Source organism: Orycteropus afer, unplaced genomic scaffold (assembly GCF_000298275.1).
Source record: "Orycteropus afer afer isolate SDZICR_OR568_19922 unplaced genomic scaffold, OryAfe1.0 scaffold00264, whole genome shotgun sequence".
Classification (NCBI taxonomy): Eukaryota; Metazoa; Chordata; class Mammalia; order Tubulidentata; family Orycteropodidae; genus Orycteropus; species Orycteropus afer.
The window spans coordinates 2,368,576-2,391,431 of record NW_006921851.1 but is presented as its reverse complement, the minus strand read 5'-3'; the positions used below and the strand labels follow the sequence as shown (position 1 = coordinate 2,391,431).

General features: G+C 38.4%; 1 protein-coding gene across 1 annotated transcript in view; it reads right to left on the bottom strand.

Annotated features, from left to right (window-relative positions):
* The window catches only part of GALNTL5 (polypeptide N-acetylgalactosaminyltransferase like 5), a 130,382-nt gene that overhangs the window by 13,042 nt on the left and 94,484 nt on the right, over window positions 1–22,856 (bottom strand). Inside the window, exon 6 of the mRNA XM_007950140.1 lies at window positions 3,812–3,929. Within this exon, the coding sequence (XP_007948331.1) occupies window positions 3,812–3,929 (118 nt within the window). The remainder of the gene's footprint in view (window positions 1–3,811; window positions 3,930–22,856) is intronic.

Sequence of the window (22,856 nt, the reverse complement as noted above, 5' to 3'; positions counted from 1 at the left end):
CCAAGATTATCTTCTGTGTCTGTGTTAATTGGTTTCCCTTTTCTTTGTTGAAGAGCATCTGTGCAGTCCTTCTGCCTAGTCCACCATCTTGCTGGAACTCCTAACTCCAAGTCTTTGTACACTTTTTTATAACAATTGACTTTGTCTTTTCAAGCTGCTCTTTGAAATCTTCTGTTCAGCCCTTTTATCTTGTCATTTCTTCTATTTGTTTTAGCTACTCTGTTCAAGAGCAAATTTCAGAGTCTCTTCAGACATTCATTTTGGTCTTTTCTTCTTTTCCTATCTTTCTTCGTATATGATTTTCTTGATGCATCTGGTTTTCGGTCATAAATGTTCAATGTGTCAAATCTATTCTTCAGATAGTCTCTAAATTCAGGTACAATATTAACAAGGTCATATTTTTACTCTTGCAGACTTGTTTTAATTGCCTTCTGCTTCAACTTGAATTTGCATATAAGCAATTGATGGTCTGTTCCACAGTCAACTCCTGGCTTTGTTTTGACTGAAGATACTGAATTTCTCTATCACCTCTTTCCACACACGTAGTCTATCTGATTCCTGTGTATTCCATATAACTGCCATTTATGTTGTTGGAGAAAATGTATTTGCAATGAATAAGTTGTTGGTCTTGCAAAATTCTGTCATGTGATCTCTGGTGTCATTTTTATCACTGAGGCCATATTTTCTAACTTCTAATGCTTCTTCTTTGTTTCCAACTTCCACATTCCAATCACCAGTAATAATCAATACATCTTGTTGCATGTTTGCCCAATTTCTGACTCCTTAACTTGGTAAACATCTTTAATTTCTTCATCTTTGGCTTTAGTGATTGGTGCATGAATTTGAATAACAGTAGCATTAACTGGTCTTCCTTATAGGCATGTGGATATTATCACTGACAACACTGTACTTCAGGACAGATCTTGAAGCATTCTTTTTTATGATGAATGCATCACCATTCCTCTTCAATTTGTTGTTACCAGCATAGCAGACCGTATGATTGTCTGATTCAAAATGGCCGATACCAGTTTGTTTCAGGTTATTAATGCCTAGTATATCAATCTTTATGTATTCCATTTGAATCAAACCCAAACCAAACTCACTGCCGTTAAATCGGATCCAACTCATAGTGAACCCTCCTTGGGTTTCTGAGGCGATATCTCTACAGAAGTAAATTGCCCAATCTTCCTTCTGAGGAGTGGCTGGTGGGTTTGAACCTCCAGCATTCTGGTTAGCAGTCAAATGCCTTAGGCACTACACCACCAGAGCCCTAATATTTATTTTAGGCTTTCATTTTTTCTCCTCTCTCTCTCTCCATCCATATCTACTTCTATTCTCTACATAATTATTTCCTTAAATTGTCACAAAATTCTGAGAATGGTATTTATGTTCTTTTTCATAAATGAAGAAATTGGGAACTACACAAACTAATGATATGATCAAATAGCAAGTAATTGGCAGTAGAGCTGGGACTTATTCATAAATATCTAATATCTAAAGATTTTTTAGTTAAATTAATTTTTTTAATGGAGAGATAATTCACATACCATAAAATTCACCACTTTAAAGTGTACAATTCAGTATTTTCAGCATATTTACAAGGTTGTGCAAGTATCACCACTATCTAATCCCAGAACATTCACATCACTCCATAAAGAAATTTCCTACCTATTAGCAGTCACTTTCCATTCCCTTCCCTCCAAGTGCTGACAACCTCTAAATTACTTTCTGATTCTATGGATTTGCTTTGTCTAGATATTTCATCTGAAATTTTATAGTATGTGGCCTTTTGTGTCTGACTTCTTTCACTTAGAGTAGTATTTTTAAGAGAATTCCCTGGGTGGTGCAAACACTTAACACGCTCAGATGTTAACCAAAATGTTGGTTATTCAAGTCTACCCAAAGGCATTTTGGAAGAAAAGCCTATTGATCTATTTCTGAAAAATCAGCTATTGAAAGCCCTGTGGAGCAAGTTCTACACAGGTGGACTCAACAACAACTGGTACTAGTAATATTTTCAAGTTGGTAGGATGTTATGGCATTTATCTTTAGAATTTACAGTTGGCAGGAAACTTAACAAAACCAGACTAATTGCTGTTGAGTTGAATTCTGACTCATAGCAACCCTATAGGACAGGGTAGAACTGCCCCATGGGATTTCCAAAGCTGTAACTCTTTATAGAAACACACTGTCATGTCTTTTTCCCCCCAGAGCTGGTAGGTTCAAATCACCAATCTTTTGATTAGCAGATGAGCACTTAACAACTGTGCCATTAGGGCTCCTAGAAGTCAACTTCCAAAAAACTGAAATCACTGCCATCGACTCGGCCCCAATTCATAGCGACCCATCCTTGGGTTTCTGACGTGGTATCACTATGGAAGTAGATTGCCCAATCTTCCTTCTGAGAAGTGGCTGGTGGGTTTGAACCACCAGCTTTCTGATTAGCAGTCAAATGCCTTAGGTACTACGCCACCAGAGCTCCCAGAAGTCAACTTGTTTGTTGTTATTGTTGTTATGTGCTGTGGAGTCAGACCTGACTCACAGCAACCCCTCCTTGGGTTGCAGAGGCAGTATCATTACAGAAGTAGATTGCCCAGCCGTCCTTCCGAGGAGTGGCTGGTGGGTTTGAACCACCAGCCTTCTGGTTAGCAGTCAAGTGCCTTAGGCACTATGCTACCAGAGAAATCAACTTAGATACCCTCATTTTACAGATGGATAAACTGAGGCCGAAGAAGAGTTGATGCTTTTGAGTTGTGGTGCTGGCGAAGAATGCTGAAAGTACCATGGACTGCTAAAAGAACTAACAGATCTGTCCTGGAGGAAGTGCAGCCAGAATGCTCCTTGGAAGCAAGAATGGCCAGACTTTGTCTCACCTATTTTGGTCATGTTGTAAGAAGGGACCATTCCCTGGAGAAGGATGTCATGCTTGGTAGGGTGGAGGGTCGACGAAAGAGGGGGAGGCCTTCAACGAGATGGATTGATACAGTGGCTGCGATGATGGGCTCGAGTATAGCATGGATTGTGGGGCTGGTGTGGGATCGGGCAGTGTTTCGTTCTGCTGTGCATGGGGTCGCTATGAGTCGGAAACGACTCGACGGCACTTAACAACAACAACAACAAGGTAGCCCATATGTTTAGTGGTTTCCAAGTCTCTCAACCCTTAATTCATTGTCATTTCCACTGTACTGCCAAGAAATCAGTATATTTATTTTAGGCTTTTTTTTTTTCTCCTCTCTCTCTCCCCATGCTGCCACTTTGCAGTTTTGTCCCATAAAGAACTCTTTTATCTCCCTATACTTTGTAACACTTTGTTTCACTTTGAGAGTATAATAAAAAAGATTCTACAGAAGAATTTAAAACCAAAAAAACCAATCTCACTGCCGTCTGGTTGGACCCAACTCATAAGCGACCCCTCCTTGGGTTTCTGAGGTGGTATCACTATGGAAGTAGATTGCCCAATCTTCCTTCTGAGTAGTGGCTGGTGGGTTTGAACCACCAGCTTTCTGGTAGCAGTCAAATGCCTTAGGCACTACACCACCAGAGCTCTCAAAAGGATTTAAAACATTATATTAATTTGATATGTTGTACATTAGAAACAACAAGACATATGGTAAGAAAATCTAGTATTTTACTAAACATTTTTAGTTTTTGCAAAGAACATTGTAAGGTCCTTATTGGCTTAACACCAAAATGGTACTAGATGCTGATGTAAGAAAATGGGGCATAATTATCACATTGTATTACATGACTTAAATTTAGATTTGACTCTCTATGTACAAAATTAACAATTAAAAGATAAATTCTGAATTACCCTTAGTGACAATTCCAAATTTTCTCCTCCCCAAAGATTCATGCCCTTGTCATACTGTCCAATTTCATAAAAATAATGCCTATCTATAGCAAAAATTCCTCCAGCCATTGCAGGTGACCTAGAAAGTAAACATAAATAATGAATTGATTCCATAGTCATCATGGATTTTTCCTCAAAATTATGATGAATATTAGTAATAACTTATAGTTTAAAAACTAGAAAACCATATTAATTTACATCAAAATTGTTATCTTAATAAACATTTAAGTATACAAAATTACAAAACTAAAAACTATAACTACCTAAAATTAGGCAATGAGTTTTAGTTAAATGTCACCAAATCATGTAAGCAATATATTCTAAATATTGTCTTGATAAGAGGGAAAATTGATATTAAGAATATGAGTTTCCCATTAAATTGTGATTAAATTGGATAGTGATGTTTAAAGTTCTCCATTTCTAACGGCAATGAGTGAGATTAATATTTACTTTTGCGAAAACCATAATGTCACAAAGCATCTTATTTTATCCACTAATCTCAATAAGGGAGCTCTGGTAGCATAGTGGCTAAGGCACTTGACTGCTAACCAGAAGGCTGGCGGTTCAAACCCACCAGTCACTCCTCGGAAGGAAGGTTGGGCAATCCTACTTCCGTAGTGATACTGCCTCGGAAACCCAAGGAGGGGTCGCTATGAGTCGGGCTGACTCGACGGCAAAATAACAACAATCTCAATAATGCCAAAACTCTTTACCAGTTTGAAAATAATTCCATGTCCTTCATTGTTCCTCTTTTTTTTTTTTTTTTTAAAGTATTGAGTACCTATGTGTTAGGAGCTCTGCTAGCGTAGTGCCTAAGGCACTTCACTGCTAACCAGAAGGCTGACGGTTCAAACCCTCCAGCCACTCCTCGGAAGGAAGATTGGGCAATCTACTTCTGTAGTGATACTGCCTTGGAAACCCAAGGAGGGGTCGCTATGAGTCAGTCCGACTCGATGGCACATAACAACAACATGTGTTAGGGATGAATTTGTGAATCAACAGGAAAAGACCACAGTTCATGAGAGGGCAAGGATAGAAGTAGGGAGACCAGTTAGAAGTTATTGCAGTGGTTGGAGAGAAAGATGATGGAATCTTGGATAAGGGTGATAACAATGAAGTTGGTGAATTGAGGTAGAATTTTTTGGTATATTTTGAAGATGGAGCTATCAGATTTACTTATGGATGGAATATGAGGTATGAGAGGAAGGATGAGTCAGGGCTATGACAAGAAGCACTTTTTTCAAAATTTGCAACCAAAGCTTTTGGCATGACCGAAGCTTCTGACTGAGCTGTAGGTCTGATGTTATTTTTGTCGGTTTCATTGTTTCTCAGAAGTTACTTCTGCTTTGAAATTCTCAGAAAGTTTGCTTATTAAGTCAAAATTACAATAAAGTTTTTTTTTTTTTTTTGCATGTTCCAGGAAACATCTTGTTGGTCAATTTCCAAAGAGAACCTTATAGCTAAAATACATCCAATAAGAATTACTTGTAAACAACCTCATAAAATGTCAACCAATCAGATGCTTGCACAGAGATGCTGACACTTTTCAGTTTTGTCCCATTAAGAACTCTTTTCTCTCTCTATACTTTGCAACACTTTGTTTCGCTTTGAGACTATGTTTGCTGGTCCGTGTTGCTTTTATTCCTTCAATAACCCTCTCTGCTTTTGTTTGATTTGAGATTCCAGGTTGCACTTAGACAGCTGACTCCAAGATTCTTGGCCTGAGTACCTGGAAGATGAAGTTGTCATCCACTGAGTTGGGAAAGGCTGTGCGTGCAACAGGTTTTGGCACATAGGTTCAGTTTGGGACGTACCACATTTGAGATATCTGGAGTGCTGAGTGAGGTATGTTTGGGAGTCATCAATAAAGATGAGAATGACCATGTGAATGAGTGGAGACAGAGATGAGGGCCAAGGACCAAGTCCTGGACATGTCAACATTAAGAGGCTGGGAAGGAGACGAGGAATCAGCAAGACTAGGAAGTAGCAACCAGTGAGGTAGGAAGCTGACCAGGAGATTGTGATATCAAAGAGAAGAAAGTGATCCGTAGTATCAAACACTGTGAAACAAAGTCATTAACAAGTTATGATGAGGTTGGGGGTGGGTGAATCCTAATTAAAGTGAATTTAAGAGGATTGGGGATAGGTACGTAGGCCTTTTCCTAGGCGGTACTTGATGACAGGGAAATGGGGTCACAATAAGATTTGTTTGTAACTGGGAGAGATAACAGCATGTCTGTTTTTTTTTTTTTTTTTTCTTTACTTTTACTGTGGTGAAAACACAAAAGAAAACATTTGTCAACATAACAACTTCCACATTTACAGCTCAAGGACATTGATGACATTTTTCATGTTGTGCCACCATTGTTGCTATCCTTTTCCAAAATATTCCACCACCATTAGCATAAACTCAATGCCCTGCAAACAAAAGCTTCCCCTTTCCCCCCTCCCTCCTACCACTGAACCACTAATAATCTTTGGTATACACACACACACACACACACACATTTTTTTTTCCTCCCCCACATATCTAGGAATTTCCTCCACCCCTCCTCTACCATCCCTGGTAGCCAACAAAGAAATTTTCCCTCTGTGTGTAAACCTTTCCTTGACTTTTTACAATAGTGGAATAATGTATGTCCTTCTGTGTTTGACTTATTCACTCACCCTAATATCCTCCAAGTTATGTTGAAGGACAGCATAATGTCGATCCATGTTATGCAGTGTTTTGCAGATTCTACATTATTCTTTAGTGTTGCATAGTATTACATTGTGTGTATGTACCACAGTTTGGCTATCCATTCCTTGGTTGATTGGCACTAAGGTTATTTCCAACTCTTTGCTATTGTGAATAGTACTGCAATGAACAGTATCTCTCACTTCATTAGGATATATACCTAGTAATGGGATTGCTGGATCAAATGGCATTTCTATTTCCAATTTTTAAGGAATCGCCATACTGCTTTTCACAGTGGTTGTATCATCTTACAGTCCCACCAGCAGTGTATGAGAATTCTAATCTCTCCACATCCTCACCAGCACTTCTTATTTTCTGTCTTGTTGAACTTTGTCATTAGTGCTGGGGTGAGATGGTACGTCATTGTTGTTTTGATTTGCATCTCTCTAATGGCTAATGACCATGAACATTTCTTCATGTGTTTGTTGGCTGCCTGAATATCTTCTTTGGTGAAGTGTCTATTTATGTCTTCTACCCATTTTTTAAATTGGATTGTTTGTCTTTTTAATGTTGAGGTGTTGGAGTTTTCTATAAATTTTAGAGGTAATTACTTTGTCAGATATGTCATTGCCAAATATTTTTTCCCAATCTGTAGGTTTTCTTTTTACTCTTTTGGAGAAGTCTTTTCATGCACATAAGAATTTAATTTTTAGAAGGTCCCAATCATCTAGTTTAACTTCTGCTGTTTATGCATCTTGGGTTATGCTTGCTAGTCTATTTATGCCATAAATTAGGGCCCCTAAGTTGCACCTATTTTTCCTTTGAAGAACTTTATAGTTTTAGGTTTCACATTTAAGTCTTTGATCCATCTGGAGTTAGTTTTTGTGTATGGTGTGAGGTACAGATCTTGTTTCATTTTTCTGGTAATGGATATCCAGTTCTGCCAGCAACATTTGTTAAAAAGTCAATCTTTTCTGCATTTAGTGGATTTCAACCCTTTGTCAAAAAATCAGCTGACCATAGGTCCCTGGATCTATTTCTGGGTTCTCAATTCTGTCCACTGGTCTATGTGTCTGTTGTTGTACCAGTACCAGGCTGTTTTGACTACTGTGGCTGTATAATAGATTTTGAAATCCAGTAATGTGAGACCTCCTACTTTGTTGTTCTACTTCAGTAGTGCTTTGCTTATCTGAAGTCTCTTTTCTTCCGACATAAAGTTAGTGATTGTTTTTTCCATGTCTTTAAAGGATGTGGATGGGATCTGAATCAGGATTGCATTGAATGCGTAGATTTTTGGGGGTAGTGTGGTGGTTACTTTTGTGTGTCAACTTGGCTGGGCCTGGTTGAGTGGCTGGGCAGCTGAATGCAGTTATTCTCCATGCTGACCTCGGGACTTTCAATGGACTTGAATGAATGTCCTGCCGTGTGGTTTGGTAATGTCAGGACTGTGCCATTTTATTTGTTGACCTTGTTAGCCTCAGCAGCCAGTGGCAGCCAGAGTAAAGAGATGTCTCTAGTCTCAGTGGGCCAGGAGCATGAGGCAGAGCTGAAGTCCAAGGTCGAGGGGTTTCCACACAGTCCCTAGAGCCTGGCCTTTTGAACTCAGACTTCTAGCCTCCAAAACTGTAAGAGACTAAACTCCTGTTTCTTAAGGCCATCCCATTTGTGGTATATTCTTGTCAGAGCAGCGTTAGGTAACCAGAACAGAATATGGTACCAAGAGTGGGGTGTTACTCTGACAGATACCTAAAATGTGGAAACAGGAGTGGAGTGCATCCTTGACTTGAGACCCTGGCAGAGAGACCCCAGCATATGGCATGAGAGATGGCAAGAGGAGAGACCAGAGACTGGCAGTAAACAGCAACAGGCTTACCAGCCCATGGAAGAGAAAGCTGGGTGCCATTGGGTAGATGGCTTCCTGGCAGAGTGGGTTGCCTTCAGGCATTAATTGGTAGAGGAGACTGGCACGAGATGGAGGAGCAGGTTGGCCAGCCCATGGAGCAAGAAAGCTGAGTGTTTTTAGGGCAGGAAGATTTCCTGTGGAGTGGGTTGCCTTTGGCATTAATTGGCAGAAGTGGAGAGACCAAGGAAATGTGAAGCAGAGCTGCTTCAGCCTCAAGGGTAGGACCATGGCCTTTGGGGATGGAAGCACCACAGCCCTCTAGGTTTCAAAGAGCCAGACCTTCACCAACTTGGTTCTGGAGTGTGGGGCTGCTCGTTCATGTGAACTAGTGGGATGGAGTCAAGCTGCTGCCCAAGATTGAGGGGGCAGGGCTGCCATACCCAAGAGGAAGAGGAATGAGGCCTGTCAGGCCAAGGGGATAAGGTTCCCACTCAGGAACTAGGGAACTGGAGTCACCCAGTGAAGAGATCTATACAGATATCACCCATTGAAGATCTGTACAGGTGCCAAGTTGACAAGGGGTGGAATTGTGGTGGTCACGTTTGTGTGTTTGTGTGGACCTGGTTGAGTGGCTGGGCAGCTGAATGTAGTTATTCCCTATGATGAGATTGGTAATCAACTCCATGGTGGAATCTATTGGAGCAGCTGAGTAGCTGGTTTGGGTATGTGATCTGCTTCTTGTATATAAGAAATAGCTTTGGGAATGGTCTCTAGCTTATGGCATGCTTGTATGCTGCATGTAGCTGTGTCGTTCAGCAGCCTGTCATGTTCTGCCAACTTTGAGACTTTCAAAGGACTTGGATGAATGGCCTGCCATGTGGTCTGGTAACATTAGGAGTGTGCCATTTTATTTGTTGACCTTGGGTTTGTTAGCATCAGTAGCCAGTAGCTGCCTGAGTGAAGAGATGCCTCTAGCTTCAGTGGGCTGGGAGCAAGAGGCAGAGCTGAAGCCCAAAGTCGAGGGGCTTTCACACAGCCCCTAGAAGCTGGCACTTTGAACTCAGACTTCTAGCTTCCAAAACTGTAAGAGAGTAAACTCCTGTTTGTTAAGGCCATCCCGTTTGTGGTATATTTTTGTCAGAGAAGCACTAGGTAACTAGAACAGGTAGTATTAACATTTTCTAAATGTTCAATCTTCCTATCCATGAGCATGTCATGTTCCTCTATTTATGTAGCTCTCTTATGGTTTCTTGAGGTAGTGTCTTGTAGTTTCTTTGTACAGGTCTTTTGTGTTCTTGGTAAAAATTTTTTTCCTAAGTATCTTATTTTTGTGGTAGCTATGGTGGCATGGGAGCTCTGGTAGCATAGCGTCTAAGGACTTGGTTCAAACCCACCAGCCACTCCTCGGAAGGAAGGTTGGGCAATCTACTTCCGTAGTGATACTGCCTCAGCAACTCAAGGAAGGGTCGCTATGAGTTGGGTCCAACTTGACGGCACATAGCAGCAGCAGCAACAATGGTGGCATAGTACTTAAGCCATATGACTGCTAACTAGAAGGCTGGCAGTTCAAACCAAGCAGCCAATCCTTAGAAGGAAGATTCGGCAATTTACTTCTGTAGTGATACCACTTCGGAAAATCAGGGAGGGGTAGCTATGAGTCTGATCTGACTTAATGGCAGTGAATTTAGTTTTTTGGTTTATTATAAATGGTATTGATTTCCTTATTTCCTTTTCAGAGACCTCTTTGCTAGTATAGAAGAATCCAACTGATTTTTGTATATTGATCTTGTATCTTGCCACTATGCTAAATCTTTCAATAAGTTCCAGTGGTTTTCTTGCTGAGTCTCATGGGTTTTCTATGTGTAGGATCATGTCATCTGGAAATAGGAATAGTTTTACTTATTCCTTAACAATCTGCATGCCTTTGATTTCCTATTCTTGCCTTATTGCCCTAGCGAGGACTTCAATTCAATCCTGAACAGAAGAAGTGATAGAAGGCATCCTTGTCTGGTTCTTTCGTGAGGTGAATTGTTTCAGTCTCTCTGCATTGGGAATAATGTTGGCTGTTAGTTTTGCATGTATGCCCTTTATTATGTTGAGGAATGTCCCTTCTATTCCTATTTTCCTGAGAGTTTTGAGCAGGAATGGGATTGGATTTTATCAAATTTTATCAAATGCCTTTTCTGCATCAATTGATGTGATTGTATAGTTATTTTCCTTTGTTTTATTTATGTAGTGGATATCATTGATTGTTTTTCTAATGTTGAACCATCCTTGCATACCTGATATGAACCCCAAGTGGTCATAATGAATGATTTTCTTGATATGTTGTTGCAGTCTACTGGCTAGGATTTTGTTGAAGACTTTTGCATCTATATTCATGAGGGATATTGGTCTGTAGTTTTCCTTTTGAGTGATGTCTTTGCCTGGTTTGGTATCAAGGTTATACTTGCTTCATAAAATGAATTTGGAAGGATTCTATCCTTTTCTATGTTTTGGAATAGATTGAGTAACATTGGTATCAGTTCTTCTCTGAATGTTCGGTAGAATTTGTCAGTGAAACTGTCTGGGCCAGGGCTTTTTTTTTTATTGTTGTTGTTGGTTGTTTTTTATGACCTGTTCAATTTCCTCTTTTGTTATCGATCTGTTTAAATTTTCTACCTCAGTGTCTATTATTTTAGTATATAATATATTTCTAGAACTCTATTTCTTCTAGATTTTCAAATTTATTGGAGTATAGTTCTTCATGTTGTTACATGCCGTCGAGTCGGCCACAACTCATAGCGATTCTGATATTATCTTTTTTAATTTTTGTTGATTCTGTTGTGGTTTTGCCCAAGTCATTTCTTATTCATGCTATTTGTATTCACTCCCTCTTTTTTTTTTTGTTACATTTGCCAGTGGTTTGTCAATTTTATTATTCTTTTCAAAGAATCAATTTCTAGTCTTGTTGATTTTTTCTATTGTCTTTCTATTTTCTGTTTCTTTCATTTCTGGTTGAGTCTTTATTATTTATTTTCTTCTAGTGACGCTAGGCTTTTTTTTTTTTTTTTTCCATTCCTTTTCTAATTGTTGGAGATGTTGGGTTAAGGTGTTGATTATGGCTCTTTCTTCTTTTTTGATGTGTGCATTTATTCCCATAAATTGCCCTGATCACTGCTTTTGCTGTGTCCCAAAGATTTTGGTATGTTGTGTTTTCATTTTCATTTGATTTAAGGAATTTTTAAATTTCACTTTTTATTTATTCTATTACCCCGTCATTTTCAAGGAGGGTGTTATTCAGTTTCCATGTGTTGGCTCTTTTTCTGTTCATCTTCCTATTGTTGATTTCTAATTTTATAGCATTCTAATATGAGTAGATTCTTTGCAGTATTTCAATGTTTTTAAATTTATTGAGGCTTGCTCAATATGGTCTATCCTGGAGAATATTCCATGTGCACTGCAAAAGAATGTATATTGTGCTGTTGTTGGGTCAAGTGCTCCATAGATGTCTATAAGCTCAAGTTGGTGGATTGTATTGTTTAGTTCTGTGTCTTTGTTGCATTTCTTTCCAGTTGTTCCATCTGTGATTGAAAGTGGTGTATGAAAGTCTCCTACTATGACTGTGGAGTCATCTATTTGTCTTTTCAGTTCTGTTGGAGTCTGGTTAATGTATTTTGGGCCCATTCATTGGGTGCATAGATATTTATTATTGTTATATTTTCTTGTTCAATTGATCCTTTAATCATTATATAATGTCCTTCCTTGTCTCGTATGGTGGTTTTTGTCTTAAAGTCAGTTTTATCAGAAATTAATATTGCTACTCCTTCTCTTTTTTGGTTGCCATTTGCTTGATATATATATTTTTCAACCTTTAATTTTTAGTCTATTTTGTCTTTGTCTCTAAGGTGAGTCTCTTGTAGACAGCATATTGATGGGTTATGTTTTCTTATCCAGTATGCAACTCCCTGTCTCTTGAGTGGTGCATTTAAACCATTGACATTCAGTGTCATTATTGACAAATATGAATTTGTTGCTGTCATTTTATTATGTGCTTTTTCATGGTGTTGCTGATTTCTGTGCTGAGCTTGTTTTGTTTATGAATCATATTATCACTTCCTTCATTGCTATTGTTTTAGTATTTGGTAAATATTTGTGTTTGTCCTCTTTTTTATTTTGATGCAAAGGTTTATTATTTTTCTTTTAGGTTACCCTGTTATTACCCTGTGATTTCTGATTTTCTTCTCAAGTTTAGAACAGTCCATTCTATCTTGCAGTTGTCTTGACTTCCCTACCATTCAGAAGTTCTGTAACTACACAATTTTTTCCCTCTTTTTTGGTTTGTGGTTGTCCTCATTTGTCAATTGATGTCTCTGGTCCCCTGTTTACAACCTTGTAGGCTTATTTCCTTTGGATGCTTCCATAACTATGTTGGTTTCTGGGTTATGTCATCATAATGTTAATGGTTGTTATTGGTTGTGTGTAGTTAATGATTGCTTGTTGTTGTTGTTCGTTCTCTGTCCAAAGGGTTCCCTGTAGCATCTCTTGTAAAGCTGGTTTGGTTTTAACAAATTCCCTTAACTTCTGCTTATCTGGAAATGTCCTAATTTCACCATGATATTTGAAGGACTGTTTTTCTGGGTATATAATAACTCTTGGTTGGATTTTTTTTTTTTCTTTCCTGGTTTTATATATACCATCCCATTGTCTTCTCACCTGCATGGTTTCTGCTGAGAAATCCAAGCTTAGTCTTATTCGTTGCGCCTTGTAGGTAACTTTTCATTTTTCCCATGCTACTTTCAGGATTCTTTATTTGTCTTTGGTTTTTCTGTGTTTGACAATGATATGTCTTGATGATTGTCTTTTGGGGCCTATTCTGTTGGGGTTCATTGGAGTTATTGAATGGGTATATTCTCATCTTTCATCATTCCAGGAAAATTCTCTTCCAACATGTCTTCAACAATTTTCTCTGTTTTTTTTTTTTTTTTTTTTGTCTCTTCCTGTTCTGGAATCCCAATTACATGTAGTTTATTCCTTTTAATGGTGCCCCACATTAGCCTTACAATTTCTTCATCTTGTTTTCATCTTTTTTTCTGATTGATCCCTTTCCAAAAAAGTATTGAGCTTTGTCTTCAACCTCACTAATTCTGTCTTCAATTGATTCAATTCTACTCCTTTGCCCTTTCAGTGTGCTCTCTGTTTCTGAAAATTTACTATTAATCTGGATTTCTATCTGTAGCTTTTGTATCATTTTTAATTTTTCATTTATTTTGTCATTTTGTTCTTGTATTGTCTTTCAAAATTGTTCTAGGGTTTTTTCTACGGTTTCCTCAATTTTGCCAGTGTTTTCCTTGATCTGTCTCTCAATTGGTTGAAGGTACCTAAATATAATTCTTTTAAGTTCTTTTGTCAGAGATTCCAATGCTGCTTCTTCCTCAGGGATGTGTTCTGGGTCTGTATCCTGGTCCCTTCTTTCCCCTGCTTTATCTTGCTTCTTTGTGTGGATTGTGATGCTCTGTTGTCTCTGAGACATTGTGACATATTGGCATTTATATTTAATTGATGATTGTATGTTGGAGTGATTTGCCCAAGATTTTTATTTTCTTTGTTTTGTTTGAATTTTATCTAAGTAAGCAAGGTATTTTACTCCTCTATCCACTAATTGGCAGCACTTATACTGCCACTTGTCTCTTTTCCTGTTGTCAGCCTCCTGCATGCCCCTGCTGTCTTTGGCAAGCAAAACCTATTCTTAAGTCCTTGGAATCTGAATTAGATTGCTATCACTTTAAATATCCAAAATGGCTGATGCTTATAAATATTCAAAATGGCTGTGCCCTTGAATACTTTAAATGTCCAAAATGGCCACTGCCATAAACAATAAAAATGGCTGCACCCTCTGAACAGCCAAAAGTCCACAGCTCAGGTTGTCTCTCTCTTTGCTGTTTCCCTTCCTTGTCATTAGCCACAAGTGCAGTTATCCCTGCAGCCCTTGGTGACCAGGGCTGATCTTTAGGTCAATGCTCAGGTCCCAATACCACTTGGAAATGTTCAGGCTGTTGGTGTGGTCAAAGTAATCTTAGTATTAATCTTCTGGATTTCTATTTGTTGTTTTTCTATCGTTTCTAAATATTTATTTATTTTGTCAATCTGTTCCTGTATTGTTTTCCTAAATCGTTCTAGAGGTTTTTGTTGGTTTTGTTTTTTTTCAGTTTTTTTTCTTAATTTTGTCAGTGTTCTCCTTGATGTATCTCTCAATTCTTTGAAGGTACCCAAATATAATTATTTTGAATTCTTTATTAGGGAGTTCCAATGCTGCTTCTTCCTCAGGGATGCTTTCTGGGTTTGTTTCCTGGTCCCTTGTTTGTACTACTTTGTCATCCTTGTTTGTGTGACTTGTGATGGTCTGTTGTCTCTGAGACATTGTGCTGTTGTATTTCTGTTTAGCTTGTGGTTGTATGTTGGTGTGATTTGCCCAAGATTTTAATTTTCTTTGTTTTGTTTGGATGTATCTGAGTAAGCAGGGTATTGTTCTCTTCTATTTGCTAGTTGTTAGCACTTGGCACTTACCACCTGTCTCTTGGTGGGTGTCATAGAGAATGAGAGTGTGTGCACTGATCTCTGTTAGCTGTTTGTAAAGAGCAGTTGAAGGTGAGTTGAGGTGGTATTGGCTGTCATCTGTTGTAGGTCAGTTGTTACAAAAGCAAGTGGTAGCTTTCACTGTAGGGCTGCAGGAGGTACAGGTGTAGTTGGGTTTTGTGGGAGTGGTTGATATCTCCCACTCAGTTAAACCAAATAAAATAAAATAAAATAAACCACCAAAAAAAAAATAAAATAAGAGAACAAAAACCTCAAATTGCATAAACAAAAACAATAGCAAAAAAAAAAAAAAAAAAAAGGCAATAAATGAGAAGAAAAATTTTTTAAATCTCTTTTAAAAAGACAAAAGGAAGATAATGAGAAGAGGGGGGAAAAATCCAAAATATCTGTGGAGAGGGGAATGAAAGAAAAGAGCAAGAGTAAAAGAATAGTAAAGAAGAAATGGGAAAACTGCAAAAGGAAGAACAAGGGATGGGAAGAACCAAAAGAAAGAAGAGGAACCAGGAAAAGGGAAAGGAAAAAACACAAGAACCAGGAAAGGTAAAGAGAAAAATAGATAAGTAAAAAAAGGAAGATAGGAGGTAGATAAAAAGAATAATTTAAAAACAAACAAACAAACAAACAAAAACCTGTTTGGGGTAGGGCAGGGCACCTAGGCTCTGTCAGGGCACAGACCCAGGTGGATTTCCTGCTGGTCAAGAAGGTGAGTGGAGGCAGAGGATGGCCACAACTCTGTTCACCAAGAGGGTGTGGGGTATAAGAGTAATATGGGGAATATTACATCTTTCTAATCATCAGCCTCCAGTGTAGTTGCCATGCTGTCCTCTGCAAATGGAGCCTGTTCTTGGGTCTCTGTCCAGATCAGAATGCTACTTGCACATACTCAAAATGGCCACACCACTTGTTAATATTTAAAATGGCTGCACCCTCCCGACAGTTGGCAGTCCATAGGTCTGTTTGTTTGCTTCTTTGCTATTTTCTTTCCTCGTTGTCAGGCACCAATGCAGTCCTTGTTGATTCAGTCCCTGGTGAGTAAAGCCAGTTTCAGGTTGCTACCAGGATTTCACTTGCAAATATTCAAAATGGTTATAACCTCAGGACAGCTGGCAGTCCACAGCTCCATTTGTTTTCTTACTGTTTTCATTCAGATTCTTCTACTAGTCAGTAATTAATCCACTTCTTTATCCTTCCCTTCAAAGCTCAGGGTTCCAGGATTGTCTTCTGCATCGGTTTCAATTGGTTTCTTATTGTTTTGTTGCAGAGGGTTTGTGTGGGTTATCTGTCTACTCCTTCATCTTGCCAGAACTCTGCATGTATGTATTCTGATAAGAAGATCTTGTAGAGAGAAGAAATTGATGAAGCAGTATAGAGGAGAATTTCTGAGGCAAAACTCTTGGTGGGCTGAAGGAGAAGGACCTGAAGCATAATTGTGGAGTACACAAGTATGCATTGTTTGGTGAGGAGGTAGCAGCAGAGATTTTGGAAATTTTCTTGTGATTGTTTCTATTTTCTCCCCTGTCAGAGCATCATGTTAAAATTATGTTTTCACCTGCCTATCCTCTCCACGATACACACTTTAAGGCAAGGATCATGTTTTCTACCATCACTGTGAGCAGCAAATCCTTCAGAAAAGTCAGGTGGCCATGGTTTTCTCTGTTTCTCTCCCTGCTGGCATCTTTAGGCCTCACGACAACCCCCACTCCAAATCCTGATGCTTGTTAAACCAAACTCACTGTCATTGAGTCAGTTCTGACTTACAGCAACCCGCATAGTGTTTCCAGGACTGTAAATCTTTACAGAAGCAGACTGCCTCTTCTTTCTCCCATGGAGCACCTGGGGGTTCGAACTAAGATTTGGTTAGCAGCCAAATGCTTAACCACTGCGTCACCAGGGCTCCTTTGATGCTTGTAAGCAGAGTTTTAAAAACTATAATTATTTTAGCTGAGAAAGGAATTTTGTTAGTCTCCTCAGACACACATAGCATAAACTTACAGTCCACCTAAGTAGACCCTACTTGGCCAATGGGAGGCTGGTGGCAAGTTGGGTCCCTTTTAAGCCTCTCACTCATGGGACAAAGTGTAGTGTGCAAGGAAGAGTCATCATCTCTGCCCAGATAACTCTTGAGGGGTGACTGCTCATGGTGGAACTTCTCCTGTTGTGTGATATCTGATTCTTGTAAGTAATGAAAGCTACTTTCCCCATGCTAATGCTATGATGGGAAGGATGTGATGTTTATGAAGCAATCTATATTACTTACTGGTACGTTTTCTAATGGTCTCCTGGCTATATAGAAATTGGATACAACCTGTGGGCACCATGCAAATTTGGAGTGTTGCCCCACATTCACCACAATGTCTGGCCAACTAGACACTTGATAAATATTTGTTAAATTTACAAATTAAGTAATTTCAAAAAATAGTTTTTAAGTCTTAGGTCCAAAGGAAAATGAAGTAACCATATTTGCTGCTGAAAGAGTATATTAAGGTATGCTTTTCTCTCAAGAGAGAGAGCTTTTACTCCAAAATCTTGAAATCACTGAGAAATGTGTCTATGTGTGTGTGTGCGTGTGGTATGCAGTGTATATGTGTGTATGGTATGCATGTGTGCATGGTATGTATGGTGTATGTCTGTGGTATGTGCATACATGATGTGTGTGCATTGTGTGTGTATATGTGTGCAATGTGTCTACGTGTGGTTTGTGGGAGGTTGTGTGTGTGAAGTATCTATATGTGAGTGGATTATATGTGGTGTTTATGTGTGCTGTGGTGTGTGCATGTGTGTATACTATGTGCATGTGTGTATGTATGTACGTAGTATGTATGTAAGTGTGTTTGGTATATGGGGATGTGTATGTGTGTGTATAGTATGTGCATGTGTTTGATATATGTATGTGCATGGTATGTGGTGTGTGTTGTGTAAATGTGTATGTGTTATGTATGTGTGAAGTGTATGTGGTATGTATGTGTATGCATGGTATATGTATGTGTCTCAGTGTCTTAGTGGGAGAAATGCCAGAAAGTGGTGATAATAAAGGCAGTGGTCTGAGGCAGCAGAAGAAGAGTGAAAAAGGGTTTCAATATGTACTTAGATAAAGGTCCTTTACTTTCCTTGGTAATGATAACCCCTGTCCATCCAGGGGAGCTGTGAGAAGTTGCTAGTTATCATTAGTATAGGCAAAGGCCATGGTTTTGCTTGTCTAAGTTTTCCAAAATTCATGCATTCAACTTTTTTTATAATCACTGGTAAAAGAGAATAATGTCTCTTTAGATATAAATGCTGCTTATATCACAACTAATTTCTAATTTTTTTTTCTTTAAATCCTTTGAAAATAATCTTTTTTTGTGTTTACTGCATAGAACTTTGAAAGTGTAGAGAAGTATAAGGAATCCAGTATGAATTACCCAGAATTCCACCATATATTATGAAATTTTGTGTATTAATATAAAATATACAATTTATGCATTATATACATGTACACAGATATTGTGTGATTTTATATGTGTAAATATTCACATAATTGCTATCATACTGACATTTTTTATGGCCTACTTTTTCACTTAACATATTATGAGAATTTCCCTTTACAGTTAGGTTGTCTTCACAAACTTTAAATGTAGCCCATTTACAAAAAAAATTGATTTGTAATTTGTGTAATATTTCCACACAATAACTACATATTATTCCACAAAATATGAGTTTACCTTCTTTTTAAAACAATTTGCAGTGGTATTGGGCATTTGTGTTGCTTTGAATTTTTTACTGATATAAATGCTAATGAAACATACATCTCTGTATGTATTCCTGATTTATTCCCCAGGATAAATTTTTAAAAAAATGGAATTATTGCATCAAAGAATAAGAACATTTATAAGATTCTTAATTTATATTACCATGTTGTTGTTGTTATGTGCCATCAAGTTGGACCCGACTCATAGCGACCCCTCCTTGGGTTTCCAAAGCAGTATCACTACGGAAGTAGATTGCTCCATCTTCCTTCCGAGGAGTGGCTGATGAGTTTGAACCACAAGCCTTCTGGTTAGCAGTCAAGTGCCTTAGGCACTACACTGCCAGAGCTCCTTATACTGCCATATTGTTTTAAAAAAGGATATACCAATTTATGAAAGAAACTTAGTGGCACAGTGGTTAAGTTCTTGGCTGCAATTGAAAGGTTGGTGGTTTGAACCTACCAGTGACTCTGCAGGAGAAGGAAATAGCAGTCTGTTTCTGTAAAGACTCACAACCTTGGAAACCCTACGGGGTAGTTCGATCCTATACTATAGGGTTACTATGAGTAGGAATCAACTCGATAACAACAAGTTTTTGGTATACCAATTTACATACATACTAAAATAGTATTAGAATCCCATAAATTTTTCTATTTAGTGGTATAATTTCCCTAATGAACATCAGTTAGCTTCACATCAGAGTAAGATACAAATATGGAAATATTTTGTGTGGAAATATTACACAAATTACAAATAATTTTTTTGTGTAAATGGGCAACTACACTTACTTCTTACCAAAAGTAACTTTGTTTTAAATTATCTTAAGATGAACTAAAATATCGATACTTATGTTTTTATTTTTGAGCAAATCCAGATTTTTACATATTAAATTTTATTTCAATAAAACATATCTTCATTCTTTTTTGTTCTGAAGTCTATATATAACATTAGCATTTATATTGACCATTTCCTCTGTGTCGGCCCTTAACCTATGTGTTTATAAGTATTGTCTCATTTAATCTTCTCAATAAGCCTAAGAGATAGGTATTATTATCACCATTTAACAAATGAGGATACTGAAGCTTAGAGAGGAAACTGGTCCAACTGAGGACTGCTTTAAAGTACAACTCCAGGGATGTCAGTCATCTGGTATGTGGATGGTACCTCCTGGAGATGTGCAAAGCCCAGTCTATACAACTGTACGTGGCAGCCCTACATAGCTAATATGCAATAGAGTCCCTACTGCAAATCAGGCCTCTCTGATTGGGGCCTTTAAAATTATATACTGCCCTTTAAAGTAACGAATGAATGCATATAGCATTGTGTTATGCATTAGAAAATCAGAGTCATAGAATACTCTTACATGTGGAGATAAATGACAAATCAAGTTAGCACGTATTGAGTACTAAGTGATTCTATGACAATAACTGACTGCAAGTGTTCAGGATCAAGGACAAGTACCAGAGATGGTTAACAATGGTGTTATGAAAGATATAAGATTTACAGTTGGCCTTCTAGAAAATGTAGGCTTCAGAAAAGTACATAAGAGGAGCACGGCCATCCAAACAAAGGGAGCAGTGTGAGAAAAAAGTAAGATGTTAGTTTGTGAATGAGTATACATCATAGGTCTGGAGCACAGGTAAACATAGACAGAGCTGAGGTAGTAGACAGTGGAGGGTGCATGAAGGAGTCTGTATATCATCCTAAAGGCAATGGGAAGCCTTTAAAAATAAGTCAAATTGGTGACATGTACAAAGTGTTTTTTTTTTTTTTTTAATAATGTAACAACGGAGGGATTGGTTTGAGGTAGGGAAGCCTGCAGGCCAGAATGTCACTTACGGTATAGCAGGGAGGGCCTGGTCTATGGGAGTGGGATGAGGAATGGACAGCTGTGATATGAGATTCATCACAATGGATGGTCTCCTGGGGCTAGTAATACATTAGAGTAGGCAGTGAGAGATTTGGGATATTGCTACACAATGTTCTCAAGTGGCTACATAATATTCCATTGTGATTCTAGGATAAAGTACTAAATAATTTCCCAACTCTTCCTCCCAATTCTTAGATAGTCTTTATTTCATCTTTGAGTTAGAAGACAAGGCTGTATGAGTTAGAAGACAAGGATAGGTGTCAGGGAAGGGGCAAGTACACTATTAAGGGAAGTAATAAAGATTTGGTGAATGACTACAGGAACCAAGCAGAGACAGATAAAGCACTTGCTGATCAGCATGAATTCAGATATCATAAATGTATGTGAGCTTTACTACACATCTCTAAGTGTTTTGGCAAAATGTACCACTCTGATGACATAGGAACAAAAAAGAGGAAATGGTGGAATTGGTCCAGGGTTGAGGATTTCCAGCAGAGGTGTGGCAGTTAGAGGTACTGGCAAGAGAATGGGTGAATTTATAGATCAGAATGTCTAGGCCACAAAAGAAGAAAGAAAGCCACAAAGGGCAAAATGAGAAATTGAAGGATTGGAGATTTTGATGATGTCTAAGGTATAGCTGAGCAGGAATAAGCTAGAAAGATTCTGGTTTGTGGCAAAGAAAGGGATATATATTTAGTAATCGAGAAGAAGAAGTGTCCAAGATATGTAGGAATAATAACAGCTAACCATCCTAACACAGTTAACATTTATATAGCACTTATTATGTCATATATAACTTAGCTTACATTATTTAGTTCCCTGTGATATTATTATTCTTCAGATTTTATAGATAAGGGAACTAAGGTTACAGAGAAGTTAAGTAACTTGCACAAGATCATATAGCTCTAGCTCAATTAGAATAGAAATGAAGATCAAAAACTTTATAGGTATTTTTGTTGTTGTTAGTTGTTCTTGAGTCAGTTCCAACTCATGGTGACCATCTGTGTCAGAGTAGAACTGCTCCATAGGGTCTTCATGGCTATGACCTTTTGGAAGCAGATCATCAGGCCTATCTTCTAAGGCACCTCTGGGTGGGTTCATGTGTCCAGCCTTTCAATTTAATCATTTGTGCCACCCAGGGACTTCTTTTAGACTACAGTATTGGAACATTTTCTCATGTGGCTTTTGAAGCATAAAGGTTAATAGCAAGAGAAGAGGGAGATTATGAGCCTGGTGTCAAAGTTATCAGATGACCTGAAGGAAGTCTCTATTTCAATATCCTCACAAATGGAGTTAAACATCTAAATTTCAAACCTTGAGGAAAAAACAGAGAATTGAAAGCAAATCCAACTATTCTCTCATTTAGAGGTATGTTTTCTAAGATTAAAACTCTGTGAAATTGAGGGAGTTCCGGTAAGATGGTGAACTAGGCAGAAAGACTGCACAGACCCTCTTCAACAAAGAAAAGGGAAACCAATTAACACAGACACAGAAGATAATCCTGGACCCCTGAGCCTTGAAGGGAAAGATATAGAAGTGGACTAAACCCCAACTAGCAGAAGAATTTGCAAGAAAACACCAAAAAAGGAGACATATGGAGCTGCTGAGTGATCCTGATAGCACAGACAGCTTCGAGAGTGCCGAGTGGTGGTAGGACCTAAGAATTAACCTAAAAATCAGCTCTGCTAGCCAGGGACCGCATGGAGGATGCCTGTCTGGAGGATGCCGCCATTTTGAATGTTTACAATCAGCTTGACCATTTTGGATATTTAAAGAGACAGTGCTCTCTGAGATTCCAGGGGCTTAAGAACAAGTTCTGCTTGCCAGCAACCACAAGGACCATTTGGACCTGCACGACTGAAAAGGTGCGATATTCCTCTTGTTACTCTTATGCCCCATACCCCCTTGGTGAATGGAGGTGTGGCCATCCCCCACTCCTACCCACCTTCTGGGCCCCCAGGAACTCCATCCCAGTTTGTGTGCACAGACGGAGACTGGATGCCCTGCCCTGTCCTCCACTGATTGTTTTTTTCTCTTTTGCTTTATTTTTTTCTGGTGTTTAGTTTGCTTGTATTTGTCTGCTTTAAAACTACTATTATTATTACTTTTGTCCTTTCTACTGTTATCCTTCTGCTATCAGGACCTAGGTTTTTTTTTTTATTTTTTTTTTTGTGATTTGGGTGAAGATTTACAGAGCAAATTCACTCTTGATACAGCAGCTCACATATACTTTGTCTCATGTCATTGACCACAGTTTACCACAATGCAACAGCTCCCCTCCAACTTCCTCCCCATAGTACCACTTCCCAGTGTCC